We start from the raw sequence: 17713 nt of genomic DNA on the forward strand, positions 1-17713 counted from the left end.
TCCCAGGCTATACCACACCAGCAGAATGAGTCCCATTAAGAATAAAAGGCAGAAATGTCTCTGTTATTATGAAATTTTACAACCTTCTGGGTCTTTGATCGAGTTGAAGACTAGATAGTTATAGTTGCAGTTTCCCTTAGTTATGATAGAAAGTGAGTTAGGTGTGAAACTTTGGAGTCACTAAGACAATGCATTATTTTCTTTGAATGTGCTAACTACAAATGGACAGAATACTGTAAATGTAATTCCTACTTGATAATTGTTTTTGTTGTATGTAGTTATACTATGTTAAAGTTTACAATTAAGAAAAAAAAAGAATAAAAGGCAGGCTGGAGAGATGGCTCAGTGGTTAAGAGCACTGGCTGCTCTTCCAGAGGTCCTGAGTTCAATTCCCAGCACCCACATGATGGCTCACAACCATCTGTACTGAGATCTGGCACATAATAAATAAGTAAATCTTTAAAAAAAATAAAAATAAAAATAAAAGAAACGGGCTGGAGAGATGGCTCAGAGGTTAAGAACACTGACTGCTCTTCCAGAGTTCCTGAGTTCAATTCCCAGTACCCACATGGTGGCTAACAACCATCTTTAATGAGATCTGGCACCCTCCTCTGTGTACATAATAAATAAATAAAATATATATATATAAAAAAAAAGAGCTGAGGCCTTTAAAAAAAATAAATAAATAAAAGGCACAAGCTGAGGATGTAACCCAGCTGGTAAAGCGCTTGCCAAATAGGCCCAAAACCTACGTTCAACACCCAGAAGCCAGCCTGGGCTGCACAAGGCCCTGTCTCAAACAAACAGAAGGAGAGACATGCCTCTAACACAGGATTTCTGGACTGCAGTCTCTCTGATTTTCAAAGCGATGTGGTACACTAAGAAACCACTAACTCGGCTACTGAGAAAAGACAGGTAAATGAAGCACAAGGTGGGGGCGCTTCACACCTGACCTGTGTAGGACACAAACAGTGAAAACAGAATAGGGAAGGAAAGCTGAGCATCCCAGGAAGTTGTGACGAGCTGACTGGACGGTCAGGCTGAGGAATATCTGCATACCTAACAGAAACCTGCAGTGTTTAGAAGAACACCGTGAACATCGTCAAGACAAAGGACTCGGAGCTCACAAGTCTCCCTTTGCCTTTCCACTCACAGAAACACAAGACTGCACGGAGCTGCGGATGCACACTGAGAACAGCGGTGATCTCTGCTGTTTGCATAGTCTTCCATTTCCTACTAGGAGCACGCACTGTTCTTATAAAATCTACTAGATTCACATAATTTGAGCCCATTCTTTTATTAAATATTTAAGAACTTGCAAAAAACATACGGTGTCTACACCGGCCAGATTAAGGACCTCACATCCTTTGTCCTGACTAAAACATACCAGGAAAAAGCCTTCTAATTAGAAGGCTTTGCCACAGCAGAACTTCCACTTGTCACAGGCTCACTGACTCACGGGTCATCTCTTTACCCAGTGAATTTCAACACCTCCACACTACACAACTCCAGGAAGCACCAGCTGTACACTATGTGTTGACTAAGCCTGGATCAGTGTAACGCCAAAAGTAACAATGGACTGTTGTACAACACAGAGTTTGCCTATTGTGTGGAGGGAAGACTCTGAGGTTCATGGCCTTTTACAAAAACATGCAGGGACCAGAGATGTCATTAGTGTGACACATGCCTAGCGTGTAGAAGGCATTAGATCATCCCCTACACAGTAGGAAAAAGAAATGCCACCCACCTTCAAGAAATGTACATTACTCCCCTGGGTTGAGAGTCTTAAACACAAAACTAGGTAGTAATACTATATATTCTTCCAAACCAAAAATGATGGTAGATTTAAACAGACAGACCTTGCAAGAAGCATCAAAGACAAATAAAAGCAGCCATTAGTTATGGCTGTTCAGCTCCTATAAAAACAGTGCCCTGACTCCACCTGCAAATGGAGACTCTTCCATCATGACATTCCGCTCCTTCACTATGTTTACGTTCGAGCAACACTATGAAATTAACAGTGACTAAACCACTAGGGCCTCCATGAGCATCAAAGCAGAGGACACACTGCAGACTCCAAGTGTCCAATCTGATGTATTTGTGTACATGAGTACTTATGCATCTTGATGAGACATGTCTCCATGGGACCATCGCCATGATCATCGCCATGATCAAGGAGATTAGCACTCAATCATTCCCCAGGGTTTTTTCAGTTAAGTATACATCTTGTTGATACCCTGTCTGAGTAACAGGGACACAAACAAGCACCTGAGCTGTAGACTGAAGAAGCCACCAAGGAGACACAGCTGCGTGGGACTAGAGGGATGGCTCAGGGCTAAGAGCATGTGCAGGTCTTGCAGAGGACCCTTGAATTTCCACACCTATGTCAGGCAGCTCACAACAATCCCCAACCAGGCCCCCTCTTGTGGACTCCAGAGGCACCTGCACTCATATGCACATACACACACACACGCGCGCGCGCCTTTTTATAAGAGAAAAGCACTGTGTAACTGAGCTGTCAGCTAAATTAGCTATGCTTCTTAAGGGCTTTGTTTGTTTCACATCTTTTGTCCAGATTTTTAGTTGTCTGAGGTAGAAAGGCAAATCATGCCCTACCACACTCTATGTTAGGGCGCAGTCTCTCTTCGGCTCCTACTAGCCTTTCTGAAGAAGTGGTTAAGGAAGTAGCTGTTCCTTCCTGGCTCTGCACTTCCAGCAAATCCTTCCCTGTGGAGAACAGTCCTGGCATGTTCAGGCTCCAGCAGCAGGCTGTCCATGCTTTGATTACTTTGGTTGTGTATCAGAAAGGTATGCTCACCAGAACAAGACCTAGAACTTCCAATGTGAATACAGCCTCATTTACCAAGGTTCCACAGTGCAGAGTGACAGTCTCTACCTCAAGAAACAGGTATGATGGGGTGAAATGAACCCTGGAGTTAGAAGACTTAGGTTCAAGTCCCACCTCAAATCTTTGCACTCCTGTGACATTAGTGAACTAACTCAACTGATGCCAGGTGCGGTGGCGAATGCCTTTGGTCCCAACTCTCTTGGGTCTCTGCCTTGGAGCCCAGCCTGATCTACAGAGTAAGACTGTCTTTAAAAAAAAAAAACCACTAACTTAACTCATGAGCTCTACTTGCTCTGTCTGTCAGGGCATCACACTGTCTCACAGGTTGTTGTGAGGTAGAAATTACATAATATATGAGAAAGTACTCAGTACTCCATAAAGGAATTACCAAAGATAAGTGATAATGAAGCATGTTTCCAATACTCCCAGCAGTCCCCGATCAGCTTATATCCCACCTTCCAAATCTCTACGCTAGTGCAACACATTAAAAACTCAAAAACAAACAAAACATTTCTCAACTGTTATGTTAGATATTTCCATACACACAGTCTACATGAAACATTCATTTATAAATTTGCTCAACGTAATTATTTGTTTATTTTTTTTAGTTTTTTGAGAAAGGATTTCTCTGTGTAGCTCTGGCTGTCCTAGAACTCGCTCTGTACACCAGACTGGCCTCAAACTCAGAGATCCGCCTTGCCTCTGGCTCTTGAGTGCCTGGACTAAAGGTGTGTGCCACCACTGCCCAGGGGCTCAACATAATTTGGAAAATTCATCTCCAATCTAATTTGCAGAGTTCTTAATCCAAGACTGTGCTCTTGAAGACTGTTTCTACTGGAATTTGGCCATTGAACGAGGAATGAAACCAGATGCATTTTTAGGAGCCAGGCCACACACGGGGCGGAAACTGCAATTTTAAAAGCATAAGCAGATTCATGAGTGGCATGTTACTTACGTCTGTGACATTGTGGCAGGAAGTGCAGTAGTATTTGCCTCATCGGTTAGGCCCCAGGAGACAGCAGCACACTGCGAACAGCGGTCCGTGAAGGATTTCTACAGAAGGCAGAAGAACTGTTATTGTCAGGCTGATCCACTGCATCTTTAACTTCATGGCTCTAAATTCTACCTCCAGGGTTCCTGGCAATTTCATCCCCAAAATTAAAAAAAAAAAAATCATAGAAAATTAAAAATACATTGGACTATCTATCTAGAAATAAGGAGTTCAGTCTCATCTGTAGTATAAAACAGAGTAACTATTCTACAAAACGACTAAGACATGCAGACTGAGAACCAAGAAGGGAAAGGTGGACAAGGCTAAATTGGAAACAGAGACGTAAGGAAAACTCTCTGGAAGAGCTGAGGGAGGAAAAGATGACCCAGTGTATGGACAGGCAAAACAAAAATACAAAGATTAGAAACACTGTTGGCAGCCAATGCCTTTAATCACAGCACTCGGGAGGCAGAGGCAGACTGATTTCTGTGAGTTTGAGGCTGGCCTGGTCTACAGAGCAAGTTTCAGGAGAGCTAGGGCTGTCTAAAAAAAGAAAAAAAAAGAAAAAGAAAAAGAAAAAAGAAAGAAGGAAAGAAGGAACAAACAAACAAACAAACACTGTTGTCATTTCCTTTGAGGCACTGAAAACATACCAAAAGCAGATGTCTTAAGTTTTGATTTATTCATCCAGCAACATAAAGGGTATCAACTGTATGTGTATTAGCCATTTAACTGGGTGCTAGGCTGGGGTTCCACGTAAGCAAAAGGAGCATGGGATTCACTCGTGGTCTATATAGGTGGATCATGGTGGATTGTAATTTCAGTTGTATCAATTTATCATCTAGACTTTAATCATCCATCATTCAACATTTATTAGTATTTACTGAGAGTCTACTACGAGACCCTCTATCAATATTCTGCCAGTGGGCGCACCCGCCCCCACCCACCCACAGAACTGGTTCCTAATTCTCTGGTGTTTGACCTATGGGTCTGTTACTGAATACGCCTATCATATTAAAAGTGCATTCTAGGTTCAACAACATCTTGATCATTTTTATGATGAGGTATAGGTACATGTGCTGGATAGGTTTGTGTCAACTTGATACAACCTAGTCATTTGAGGAGGGAACCCCCACTAAGAAAATGCCTCCATAAGGCTGGGTTGTAGGCAAGCCCATAGGGCATTTTCTTAATCAGTGATTGATGGGGAGGCCCCAGCCCACTGTGGGTGGTGCCATCCCTGGGCTGGAGGTCCTGGGTTCTATAAGAAAGCAGGCTGAGCAAGCCATGGGGAGCAAGCCAGTAAGCAGCGCCCCTCCATGGCCTCTGCATCAGCCCCTGCCTCCAGGTTCCTGCCCCGTTTGAGTTTCTGTTCTGACTTCCTTCGATGATGAACAGTGGTATGAAAGTGTAAGTCAAATAAACCCTTTTCTTCTCAACTTGCTTTTTTTGGTCACGGTGTTTCTTCGCTGCAACAGAAACCCTAACTAAGACGGCACATTGGAATGTCCTTAGCAGGGGTCTGGAATGGATGGATACCCCAGACAGACAGACTGACAAGGGGTCCTCGAAGGCATCATAAGTTCCTCACCCGCCCCAGCATCAAAGGGAGCTTTGCTGGGGGGTCCCCTCCAGAGAGGGTGAGCCATCATCCCACAGCCCCACAGCTTCACCCTCCTCCTGGCCCACGCCCCACGTGCACCAACACCCCACCCGCCCCGCACCTGCACCCGCACCCTCCCGGGCTGGGAACACAGCCTGGTTCCGGGCCGCGAGGCCGCCGCCCCCTCGCTCCGCCCTCTCCGCGGGTCACCGCCCCCAGCCGACACCTCCTCCCCGGGCTGCTCCTCCTCCCCTGGCAGCCCTGGGCTCTTTCAGTTAGGGAACGCCGCCGAGTCCGACCTCCCCGCTGCCCCCTAAGTCCTTACGGTCTCCTCCAGATCCATCGCTGCTCGGCGGCTGCCACCGTTACCCAGGCAGCGGGAGCCGCTTCCGGGAGAGGCGGGAGAGCGCTCCGGCCGGAAACACAGCCCCGGCCTTCGCGTTCCGCTAGTCTCCTATGCCGCCCCTGCGGCTCCGCAGGACCCAGGCTCAGGCTGCAGTGCAGGATCAGGACCAGGCTCCAGTACCGGGCTCAGACCTACCAGGAAGTGTCTTTTGGGGGGGGAAGGGGGGTATGTGTCGAGACAAGGTTTCTCTGTGTAGCCCTTGCTCTCCTGGAACTCGTTATGTAGACCAAGCTGTCTTCAACTTAGAGATCCGCCTGCATTTGCCTCCTGAGTGCTGGGATTAAAGGCATGCACCATCACCACCTCCTGGCTTCTAGATTTTACAAAACGTACTCTTAATGTTTGAGGTAGAGAACACAGATTGTTGAGTTAGATCTAGGTTTCCATTTGGATTTTTTTTTCTTCTCCAGATCCTAGGAACCAAGCCCTTGTACATGTTTGTCGAGTACTTCATACCACCGTGCAACATCCCCAGCTCTTACACCTAGATATCAAATCATTAATCTTCCTCCCGTGTAAAAATTATATATTTACCTGTGAATATAATTAAGTCTTACAAAGTCTCGTTAAGTTTAGCTCTTGTCCCTTAGTTGAACACACTAATTCCTTGCTTCATTCCTTAAACCAAAATTGCTTTAAGTTTTAGAGACTTAGTTGTGAACAAAATAAGTCTTCACCTTCTTGAAGATTATATTTATCTTATTATTATTATCATTATCTTAATTGTTTTGTTGTTGGTTTTTTGTTTTGTTTTGTTTTGTTTTGTTTGAGACAGGGTTTCTCTGTGTAGCCCTGGCTGTCCTGGAACTTACTATGCCTCTCTAGTCCTGGAATTAAAGGTGTGCACCACCACTGACTGGCTATGTTTGTTTTAAATGCTAAAAATCTTTTCCTGGGTCGGTAGAGACAAGTGTTGAAACAGATTTCAGGTCCCCAGCAGGGGAAGCTGGGATATGGTGGAGATCCTGCAGCACCCTGCAGAACAAAGGAAAATCCTGATATTTATAGACATTAGAGGTTTGAAAGGATTTCAAAGCCCAGAGGAGAGGGATCTCTGTGTTTAGGAAATTAATGGAGGCGCTAAGAAGGACAGAAGGCCAAAATTTAGGACACTGCTCCTATCATTCCATCCTACCTTGGGGCTGCTACATGCTAGGAGTTTAGCAGCTTATGGAAGAAACTAGGTAAATCAAGGCTGACCGACATTACTGGGACAGTGCTTCGATATCAGTACTATGGTGGGAAGAGACAAAAATAAGGAAAGCATGGGGTTGGAGAGATGGCTCAGCAGCTAAGAGCACTGGTATCTCTTTTTGATTCCCAGGACCCACACAGCACTAGAATTAAAGACATGCACCACCACTGTCCAGCTATATTTGAATTTTTCAAAGAAATGGACATGTTTTTTAAAAAAACACATTATTAAAAATATACAAGGGGGTAAGGGGAGGGGAGGGGGGAGAATAGGGGAACCCATGGCTGATATGTAGAACTGAATGGTATTGTAAAATAAAAAATATATATCACAAAAAAAATCACTCAAAAAAAAAAAAGAAAGAAAAAAAAAGAAAAAAAATATATATATACAAGGAAAGGCTGGGTGTTGGTGGCACACAGCTTAAATCCCAGCACTTGGGAGGCAGAGGCAGGTGAATCTCTGAGTTTGAGGCCAGCCTGGTCTACAGAGCAAGTTCTAGGACAGCCAGGCTAGCTATTCCAGAAACTTACTTAGGGCTGGGATGTCACTCAGTGGTGGTGTGTTTGTCATGCGGAAGACCATGGCCTCAAGCTCCAAGACTGGAAATAAATGAATAATTGAAACAACAGCAAGACAAAGAAAAGACAGAAAGTGTCCACACCAGTCAGCGACAGACCTAGGTTAACCAAGATTCCATACAAGCCGATAATGAACAGTCCAGTTAAAAACAGAGTGCAGTAATGCCACACTCATCTAATCCCAGCTCCTCTGGAGGCTGAGCAGGAGGATCATAAGTCAGAGGATCACCTAGCCTACATGATACCCTACCTCGAAAAAAACAAAAACAAAAAGTTGATGAGGGGTAGCAATGATGGTTTAAAAAAAGGGGGTGGTGGTGTTAGCCTCTGGATACAAGCAAAAACCAAACCTGATGGATTGGGTGAGAGAAGAGAAAAGATGGACTGTAAATGTCAGGACCTGACCTGCTGTGAGAAGACAGCCTTTACCGAGGTAGAAAATCTTCCTCCTAGGCACACGATATCGAGGGGGAGAAAACGGTATTTCGTTTTGATATATGTCTCAGTGCTTCTTGTCCCATATCCAGGTGGGGACCCTGAGGACCACGCTGACGAGATGAGTTGGATATTCAGGGCAAAGGTCACAACCAGGGATAGGAATGTGGGGATGACCTGGGTAAGATCACTAGGGTGGGAGTGTCCAGAGAGGAAAAGGTCCAAGGACTGAGGCCAGTAAAGGACCATGAGAATGAATGTCCTTGGCACAGAAGGAAAAGCGGCAGTACACGGCACCCTGGAAGCCAGCAGCCAAGAGGAAGACCCTTCTTCACCTTCAGCGGATGCTCCTGAGACCCGCAGGGAGGGAAAGATGGAATCGCCTTCCTATGAGCCGGATGACTGATGGATCTAGACATGAGAGTCACTAGAGAGGAAAGCAGTGTGACCGCTCATCTTGATTGTCTCCTTGAGTAGAGAAATGTTTAGGAGATCAGTGAAACACATGTCTGCATGTGTGTTTTCGGAGATGATTGACGTGTGCCATAGCAAAGGAGTGGAGAAAGTCTTGATAAGCCAGGGACCTGGAGGGACCCAAAGTTGGAGGAGGAAGCCCCCAGCTCATGCAAACTGGCTTCCTCCTCTCCTGCAAGTTCATCTGGCAGCTTTCATTATCAGCAGACTGCTCCAACCTGTCAACATGACTCACACCAGCAGCCCTCCAGGGAGTCTCTGGGCTTTTAACCTGAAACTGGGGCTGCACCCTTGAGCCCCTTGTTCTGAGGCTTCTAGCTTAGTAGACACAGAAGCTACCTGGTTGTCCGCCCCCACCCCAAAGTGCAGATGGTCATCGTTGGCTCACCCAGCTTCTGACGAACACCAAGGGTGTCCAGCTTTTTGACATTGTAGCTGGACACTGTCATCTCCAGAGTTCACACTCAAGAGCTAAACAACTGAGTTAAGAGAGAGAGAGAGAGAGAAAAAAAAAAACACCTCCTTTTTTTCCCCTCCGCCATTGTGAACTGTACACCCAATGAACTTTCTCACCATATATTTTCACAAGACTTTCACAATCAAAGTATTTCTGGCCACGATACAAAAGCAAAAATGGTCCCATTCCCTCAATGGATTGGAATGAAAACTAGTGGCGGAATCGGGGCCAAGACCAGACACTGGAGTAGAGCCACGCCTGGGCTGTAAGGGTTCCGGTAGGGTGACACAGCTTTTTATGCTGAATCACGATCCTCCATCCTACCAGATGGCAGTGAAAGTGTTCATCTCTGCAGCCACGGGCGTGTTGAACTGCAGGAGCAAGCAGGCTGGCTTAGTAATAAACGTGTAGAACTTTTTGAACTGTTAAGTCACACACACACACACACACACACACACACACACACACAAGCCCTCACCATGTTTCAAATAAGCTTGTAATTTTGAGTTGGGATGCATTCATACATGTTTGTGTGTGCCACATTTGACCCATAGACCATGGATTGTACATGCTTGTAAGCTGATTCAATACATACCCTATCATATACGCATGTACATATGTATATATGTATATGTGTGTATGTATGTATAGACATGTGATTTCTATCAGTTTTGTTCCTCTGGAAAAACCTAAGTAATGAAACCCACTTCAGTACAGTGTTGGGGATGAAAGTCTGTAAAAGTGTATTTTTTAAAAAATGAGAGAAGCATGTAGACTACTCTTGTTATGTTTTGGGGCTTTTTTGTTTGTTTGTTTGTTTGTTTGTTTAGTTTTTCGAGACAGGGTTTCTCTGTGTAGTCTTGGTGCCTGTCCTGGATCTCACTCTGTAGCCCAGGCTGGCCTCGAACACACAGAGACCCGCCTGGCTCCACTTCCCAAGTGCCGGGATTAAAGGAATGCGCCACCATTGCCTGGCTTTGTTATGGTTTTTATTGAAAATAGAAACAGTTGCTGTCAGTCATGGGTAATAGACAATAAAGAAAGGCTTTTATTCATTTATTTGCTCTTTTCTTTTTAATTATGTGCCTATGTGTGCTGGGGTGATGGCAGGGGTATGTGCACATGAGTGTAGTGCCTTCTGAGGCCAGAAGAGGGCATTAAATCCCGGGAAGCTGGAGTTAATGGCTGGTTGAGAGCAGCCTGAGATGAATTCTGGGAACTGAACGTGGATCCTCTGAAAGAGCAGAATGTAGCCTTAACCACTGAACCATCTCTCCAGTCCCTTTTGCTCTTTTCTTGACTTGCTCAAAAGGAGAAAAATGACAACCAAGAGACAGAAGGGGGTATGGTTTCCAGGGATTTTCAATAAGGTGGAGAGAGAGAACAAGATCAGCAAGGCAAGGATTTAGTAGGCTGGGAAACCAGAGACGGTCAGCTCGGATTGCTTCAAGCAATGCTTCAGCTCTGATTGCTTCAAGCAAGTCAGCGGAGAACAGGAAACTGGCAGAGTGGTGAGAGGTTTCAAGAGACATCACATGGTGAAAGCAAGGACGGCCCAGCTTGTAACGGTACCTGCTGCCAAGCCTGATGACCTGAATTTAATCCCTAGAACCTATACGATGGAAAGAGAGAACCAAATCCCACAAATTGTCTTCTGACTGACACATGCATTGCCATGACACTTATATGTCCACACACACCACACACACACACACACACACACACACACACACAAATAAACAAATAAACAAATAAATCAATCTAGAATTGTAAAACTCTACAGGGGGCTGGAGAGCTGGTTCAGTGGTGGAGAGGGTACACTGCTCTTGCAGAGGATGCCAGTTTGGTTCCCAGCACCTATGTGGGGGCAGCTCACAGTGGCCTGTCACCCCAGTTCCCTGGGGATCTGTTGCTGTCCCCTGGCCTCTGTGGGTGCCTTCAGTCACACGCACATACCCACATATAAACACAAACAGGTCATTGTTTTAAAGAAGAAAAATGAAATATACAAAACAAGAGAAAACCCATGTAAAGGAGAAAGTCATTGTACAAAGAGAGAGAACATGGGTAGAAAACGTGTAAAGAAAATGAGAGTTGAGTCTGAAGTCTTGCAAACCACTGGGGCATTAAGCGCGCCCTGGCCTCTGCTGCTCGCTTTCCGAAGACTCCCCTTTGTCCTAAAGGGAGGGACCCAGTGTTTCAAAAGTATCTTCCAGAACTTTCTACCAAAAAGAAAAAAAATCCTGACTTCAGTAGGATGTGCTGCTCTGCCTTCAAGCTTCTGCTGGCTCTGGTGAGAGAGGCAGTGAGTGAATTTTCAATAATTAAATCAGTCACTCTTTGAGTGGTTACACAAATATGATTGTACCACAAAATGTTGTTTGCCAATTTTTCATTACATTAAAAAAATTATTGGAGACTGGGAGAGTCTGCCATGGCATGCATGTGGCAGTCACAACACTTTATAGGAGTCAATTCTCTTCTTCCACACCGTGGATCCTGAAATCAAACTCAGGCTTGGCAGTAGGGCCCTTTACCTGCTGAGCGACCACCACGGAGAAATTATTTACCTGGAATATATGCTCCTTGGTGCTCATTAGATGCTTACGTGGGAGACTTTCTGCCTTCCATTATTGAAACTGAATCTTCGATCAGGAGCAAAGATGAGAAACATTTATATTTTCATCCACCTGTATAGCAAACTTCCAAAGGGCTCAGTGACCTAATCCAGTTGTTGTTTCTTTTGAATTTTCATCAGAATTCTCTGGGCCATCCAATGGTATTTGTCATGTGGTATCTTGGCCATGTTTATCATGGGGGCAAATGACAGAAAACAGCCAAATAGGAAATGTCACTTCAACGCATGTAAATGCTGTGACGATGTAGCAGGCTGTGTGCTTAGGGTGACTGGGGGGGGGGGGGAGTTTTGTACAGTTGTAAGACAACTCTGAGCAGAGATGAGGAGCTGAGCAGAGATGGGGACGGTGTGAGAGGCATGGAAAAGAATACACGGGAGCGGGCTGGGGAGAGAGCTTGGTGGGTAACACGCTTGCTATGTACACATGAACACGTGAGTTTGGATCCAGGGCGCCAACATGAAAGCCAGGCATGGCAGTACACGTGGAACATCACCCGGCACTGAGGTTACAGAGATGAGGGGGACCTTGGGAGCTGCTGACCAGGCAGTGTAGCCTGAATGCGGAGCTGTAGGTTCAGTGAGAGAGCCTGTCTTGCAAAATAAGTTGGAGAGCAAGAGAGAAAAGCACTCAACATAGATTCCATACACACACACACACACACACACACACCACACACACACAAGTATATACCACCCCCACATAAACAAAGACACAAAGAAGAAGGGGAAACCAAGTAGGGCAGTACATGCATGCAAGCTAGCACTCAGGAAACTGAAGTAGAAAGAGTGTAGGTTTGGGGCCAGCCTGAGCTACATAGCAAACCAGGTCAGCCTGGGCTCATTGTAAAACACTAGCTAAAAAAATTTTTTAAAAATTAAAAAACAGCATGATGAAGAATAAAAAGGAAACAAAGAGAGAGGGGTGTGTATGTGTGTGTGTGTATGAGAGAGAGAGAGAGAGAGAGAGAGAGAGAGAGAGAGAGAGAGAGAGAGAGAGGGAGAGAGAGATGAACAGATTTTAGAGATTCAAAAGGCCTTGAGGCAGAACCCAAGCAGAAAGTTTGAGAAACTGAAGAGGCCATTGTGGCCCGAGGTTAGGGGGTGAGAGGCAGCCTTGCAGGATCAGACGGCTGGGCAAGGCCTAATTGCTGAAAGTCTTCTTGGCCTGCAGGCCTAAGACTTAGCCGGAATTTACAGACAGCCTGAGTTGTTTGTGGCCACCAGCATGGGTTCTCGGCGTGGAAGAGAGGAAGGAGGAACCCACGGCAGATCAGCCGGTGCCGTGAAACCGGTCACAGCTACCCAGGTATCCTCTGACCTGTGCCTGTGTGTGCAGTTAGCAGCGTTCTCAGGATTCTGACCTGCAGACAGACAGAGAGACTAGGAAAGCAGATGTTCCTCAATGGGGACACCTTCCAAGTCCTCCTCAGACACTTCGGGGTTGGTTGGAATATTCAGTAAGGCAGGTGTATTACCTTTCTGCAAGATAAACTTCATACAAATTTATATTTTGTGCCAGTTAAGGGCATTGGATCCCTTGGAGCTATAGTTACAGACAGTTGTAACACACACACACACACACACACACACACACACACACACACACACCATGGATGCTGGGGGCCAAACTTGGATCCTCTGGAAGAGCAACAGGTGTTAACTACTGAACCATTATTCCAAGCCCTGGTAAATCTATTTTTAAGGCAGTGTGAAGCATAATCCTAATTAGTCTTATCAATAAAAACCAAGAGTCAAATATGGGGGTAATAACCCAAAAAATCAGAGAAGCAGAGCAGCAGCCACCAGAGACTTCTTACCTCTACGAATCCTCAGACGGAAAAGGGGTCAAGATCCTATGTCCACCTCTCTTGTGCTGGGATTAAAGGTGTGAGCCTCCCAAGTGCTGGGATCAAAGGCGTGCACCACCATCACCACCACCATCACCACCACCGCTGCCGCCGCCGCCGCCAGGCCTCTATGGTTAACTAGTGGCTAGCTCTGCCCTCTGATCTCCAGGCAGGCTTTATTTGTCAGAACACAAACAAAATATCACACAACAGCAGTGCCGACATTGGAGTGGATGTAGATGTGAGGGAATAAAAGGGAACCAGAGATAATACACTGAGGTAAAGGTCGAATCCATCACTGGGATGGTTGTCAGCAGAGGCAGGGGTGAAAATAAAGATTTGGGTCACACTGAATGTGGCTATAAGAAGTGATATCGAGCAGCAAGTTAGAAATGGGAATCTGGACTAGTTAGATGTTCTGGGCCACATGCCCAGAATCATCATTTTAGAGTCATCGGTGTCTACAAGGAGTACTTATATCTGTGGTGGGGGAATAAGAACATCTCAGAAACGAGAGAAGGGAATCCTGGGACTGGGCTACAGGATACTATATTCTCAGAAGTCAGGCAGAGTAGGACAGTGAAAATATGCGGGAGGAGATTCAGGATTGTGGGGTACAGAATCACCAAATGCAGAGTCTGGGCAAATTCGGCACAGGATTTGTAAGAGTTTAAGGCAAGGAGAGGGATGAAAAGTTTAAATAGAGACAGTTGGATCTGGTGGTGCACACCTTTAATCCCAGCACTTGGGAGGCAGAGGCAGAAGTATCTCTGAGTTCAAGGCCCGCCTGATCTACAAAATGAGTTCCAGCGCAGCCAAGACTACAAAGAGAAATCCTGTCTGAAAAAGAAGGAGGAGGAGGAGGAGGAGGAGGAGGAGGAGGAGGAGGAGGAGGAGGAGAAGAAGAAGAAGAAGAAGAAGAAGAAGAAGAAGAAGAAGAAGAAGAAGAAGAAGAGGTTTACATAAAGAGGTTTGGAGGAAGGGGAGAAGGAGGCAAAGAGTGGATGCTGTATGAGCACAAGTCCACAAAGAAAAGAAGTCAAGACCTGTGCAGTACAGAAGGGAGCCGTGGATAGAGGAGTCAAAAAACGGACGAGGCGGTGTTTTGTGCACTAAGGTAAATGAAATGTCAGTCATGCGGTAGAGGAAGGAGATGACAGGCACGTCCTTGAGTGGGTGAGAGGGACAGATCTGACCCCTGATGGGGCCACCCTGAGGGGCTGTATTATCTCAGTGACCAGATCACTGGAATGCAGTGAGTGTGACCACTGTGCAGCAGGCTGGACCCTGGCCTGCTGATGGCTGAATTAATCAGTGCCACCCTCTGCCTCCTCTTTACCCCGGAGGCTGCCAATGTCTGAGGGCTTGCAGCTTGGGACGGCTTTACTGAACAGTTACAGAGGCTCTCCTGAGCACAGAGGGTACCAAGTACTGTGTCCAGGAATCCTGGCCCCAACAGGTCCCTGCTAGATGGATCCTCTCAAGTCCCATTGCTGAGGCTCACTTCCCCTCTATATCATGGGAATGGTAACTTTACCATCACCTCATGAGCTAGCGAGGTATAGCTGGGATCCTGGATATGGCAAACCTTTGTCGAAACATCATAAACTGAACAACAGGATACGAACATCATTAGTTATCGTTAGTTTACTGTATCTGTGCCATAAAACAGCTTACAGGGGATGCATTTCTAAGGGCAGCCTCCCATGCCACTGACCTCTGTGGGCTTAATTTTCACAACTACCCTACTTTTTCTCAAGATAAGGAGAGAGTCTTGGCTCCTTGCAAAAGCCTTCCAATTTCATCGCTGACATAAATGTATCGCTTCGAGATCACCAGTTGAAAGGAAGTGTAGACATATTATTATCTTCAAAGCTTTCCTGGGAACTTATTAAATGTTAATCACAGAGCACAGGGATATTCCAGAGAGCAAACACTGGCCTTGATACTTCTTATATGGAGCCTCCTTCCCAGCTACCCTCAAAATCGCCGCTGGAGAGAAGAAAGCATGGAGTATCGTTCCCTAAATGGGTCCTCCAGCTGTTCCAAGGTCTGCTCTGGTGTCCCTGCCTGCCCATAGCTAGCTGAAGCCCTCTGTGGTTTGTATAGTCTTGGAGAAAAGAGAGAGGGAAGGAATATTTGCTAGGTATTGACTTTATATATCAAACATCAGATCCATTACTCAAGTCCTGTCGTAACTAAGCTAGATTATAATCATTGTTGTTCACAGAAGGGGAAACTGAGGCTTGGGGAGGTCAACCAGGTCACACAGCAGGCTAGAAGCCAGTTCTTCTCCAGCCTTCCTGCTGAGGGAGCAGCTGCCTCCAAAGGTCTCTTTAGTGAATGAGTGGTAAAGTGAACCATATCTGCTGAATCCAGAGCCACCTTGTCTGAGGACGTTGACAGGTTTTGAAGGCACACTTCCAATTCAGCAGAAACAATGTGATCTTCTAAGATTTGGGTGAGGTACCCCGGAGTTTCCCCAAACTCTTGTGTGAGAAAATCTCAGGCAAATTGCAGCACTTGTCCAGGACTGGTGTGCACATTTATAGTCTCAAGGCAAACATGGTCTTTCTCCTCCTCCTCCCTTCTAGGAAGGAGAATGATCAGACACCGTGGCTCTGGCCAGAGGCATTAAGGTCCTGGAGAGAGAACTCTGGCTTTTGGCCATCCTGTATTCACCACAGAACACCTAAGCTTGAGACTCTGCGCAGCATAATAATGCAGGGCCTTTGTTCAACAAAGGTGTGAGCCTTTCAAGACGGCAGCAGTGGGGGGCAGAGCGAAATGAGGAGCCTTCTGAGTACAAAGCCAGGGACTCAGGCTGTATGCCGAGGCACCAGTCCTGCCCATGGCGTTGAATTCTGGAGACAGGTGGAAGGGACCCCGAAAAGGAGATCAGGAAGATATGTAGGCTAGTTGGCAGGCAGCAAACGTGTGACAAATGATTTTGATCACTATCTAAGAGCCTCCAAGTTCAAGGCGATAAGGGAAAGGTGTTGCCCATTCTTTTATAAATCTCAAAAAACGATCTCAAAATAACAAAAGAATATAAGAAACGCATAGCCAGGCCTGTGTGAGCCCAGCTACTCGGGAGACTAGGACCAGCTTACAACTTAGTGAGACTAGGACCAGCCAGCCTGGACAACTCAGTGAGACCCTATCTCCAAGGGGGAAAAAAAAAGGCTGAGTCTGTATTGAGTGATAGAATTCTTGCCTGACATCACACACAGGCCCTGCATCTGACAAAACAACAAAACCCATATTGACAAACTTTGCTTGAGACTAGCTACAGTTATGGTGGTTTATGTGAGAGATATCCTCCACAGGCTCCCCTGTTTGAACACTCTTCCCCCAGTAGGTGGCACTGTTGGGGGAAATCCTTTAAAAGTGGGGCTTTGCTGGGTGGGCCGTGAGGTTTGACAGTCTGGCCCCACTTCCTCCTGTCTTTCTGCTTCCTGACTGTGGTAGCAGTGTGAGCAGCCACCATGCCATTTCTACCGTGACAGAGTATAGTTCTTCTTAAACTGTATGCCAAGACAAACCCATTCTTTCTTGTCAGGTATTTGGTCACTGGAATGAGAAAAATCATGAAGACACTAGTAAATGTCACAGCTCTGCCCTATGAAATGTGAAGCTCCTGTGTTGCTCATATCTGTAACCCCAGAATTAGAGGGGAAGAGAGAAGGGAACCCCAGGGGCTAGAAAGCCAGCCAACACAGCTGAAACAGTGAAAGTCCAGTTCAGTGAGAACCTAGTCTGTTCTAGCAATGAGACAGACCTATACAGGAAACTACCCAGTGTCTCCCCGGCCTCTGCATGCACACAGGCAGACACACTCGCTCATATGCATATGCTACACACACACACACACACACACACACACACACACACACACACACACAGAGTGATAGAGAAGGACACCCAACTTTGACCTCTGGCTTCCACACACATGTGTACATGTGTACACATATGTTTATACCATGCATACAGACACACACAGCTTACCTCTAAATCTATGACCTGCTTCAAGTTAATTTTCAAATATAGTGTGAGGTAAGAGTTAAGACTCGTTTTCATTCCACAGCCAACCAACTTCTCTGGCACTTTTATCAAGACTATCTTTTCCCACAATTCACTGTGTTGGCACCTTGCTGAAAATCAATTGACTGTGAAGATGTGAGTCTATTTTTGGCTTTCCTGCTTCGTTCCAGGGACCTTTATGCCATCCTTTGCCT

General features: G+C 45.9%; 1 protein-coding gene across 1 annotated transcript in view; it reads right to left on the reverse strand.

Moving 5' to 3' along the window:
* The window catches only part of Taf1b (TATA-box binding protein associated factor, RNA polymerase I subunit B), a 66008-nt gene extending 60208 nt beyond the window's left edge, over nt 1-5800 (reverse strand). The window contains 3 exon segments of the mRNA XM_028877700.2: nt 3804-3844; nt 3847-3901; nt 5768-5800. Of these exon segments, the coding sequence (XP_028733533.1) occupies nt 3804-3844; nt 3847-3901; nt 5768-5785 (114 nt within the window). The 5' untranslated portion in view covers nt 5786-5800.
* Nucleotides 5801-17713: the final 11913 nt, after the last annotated feature.

Source organism: Peromyscus leucopus, chromosome 22 (genome assembly GCF_004664715.2).
Source record: "Peromyscus leucopus breed LL Stock chromosome 22, UCI_PerLeu_2.1, whole genome shotgun sequence".
Classification (NCBI taxonomy): domain Eukaryota; kingdom Metazoa; phylum Chordata; class Mammalia; order Rodentia; family Cricetidae; genus Peromyscus; species Peromyscus leucopus.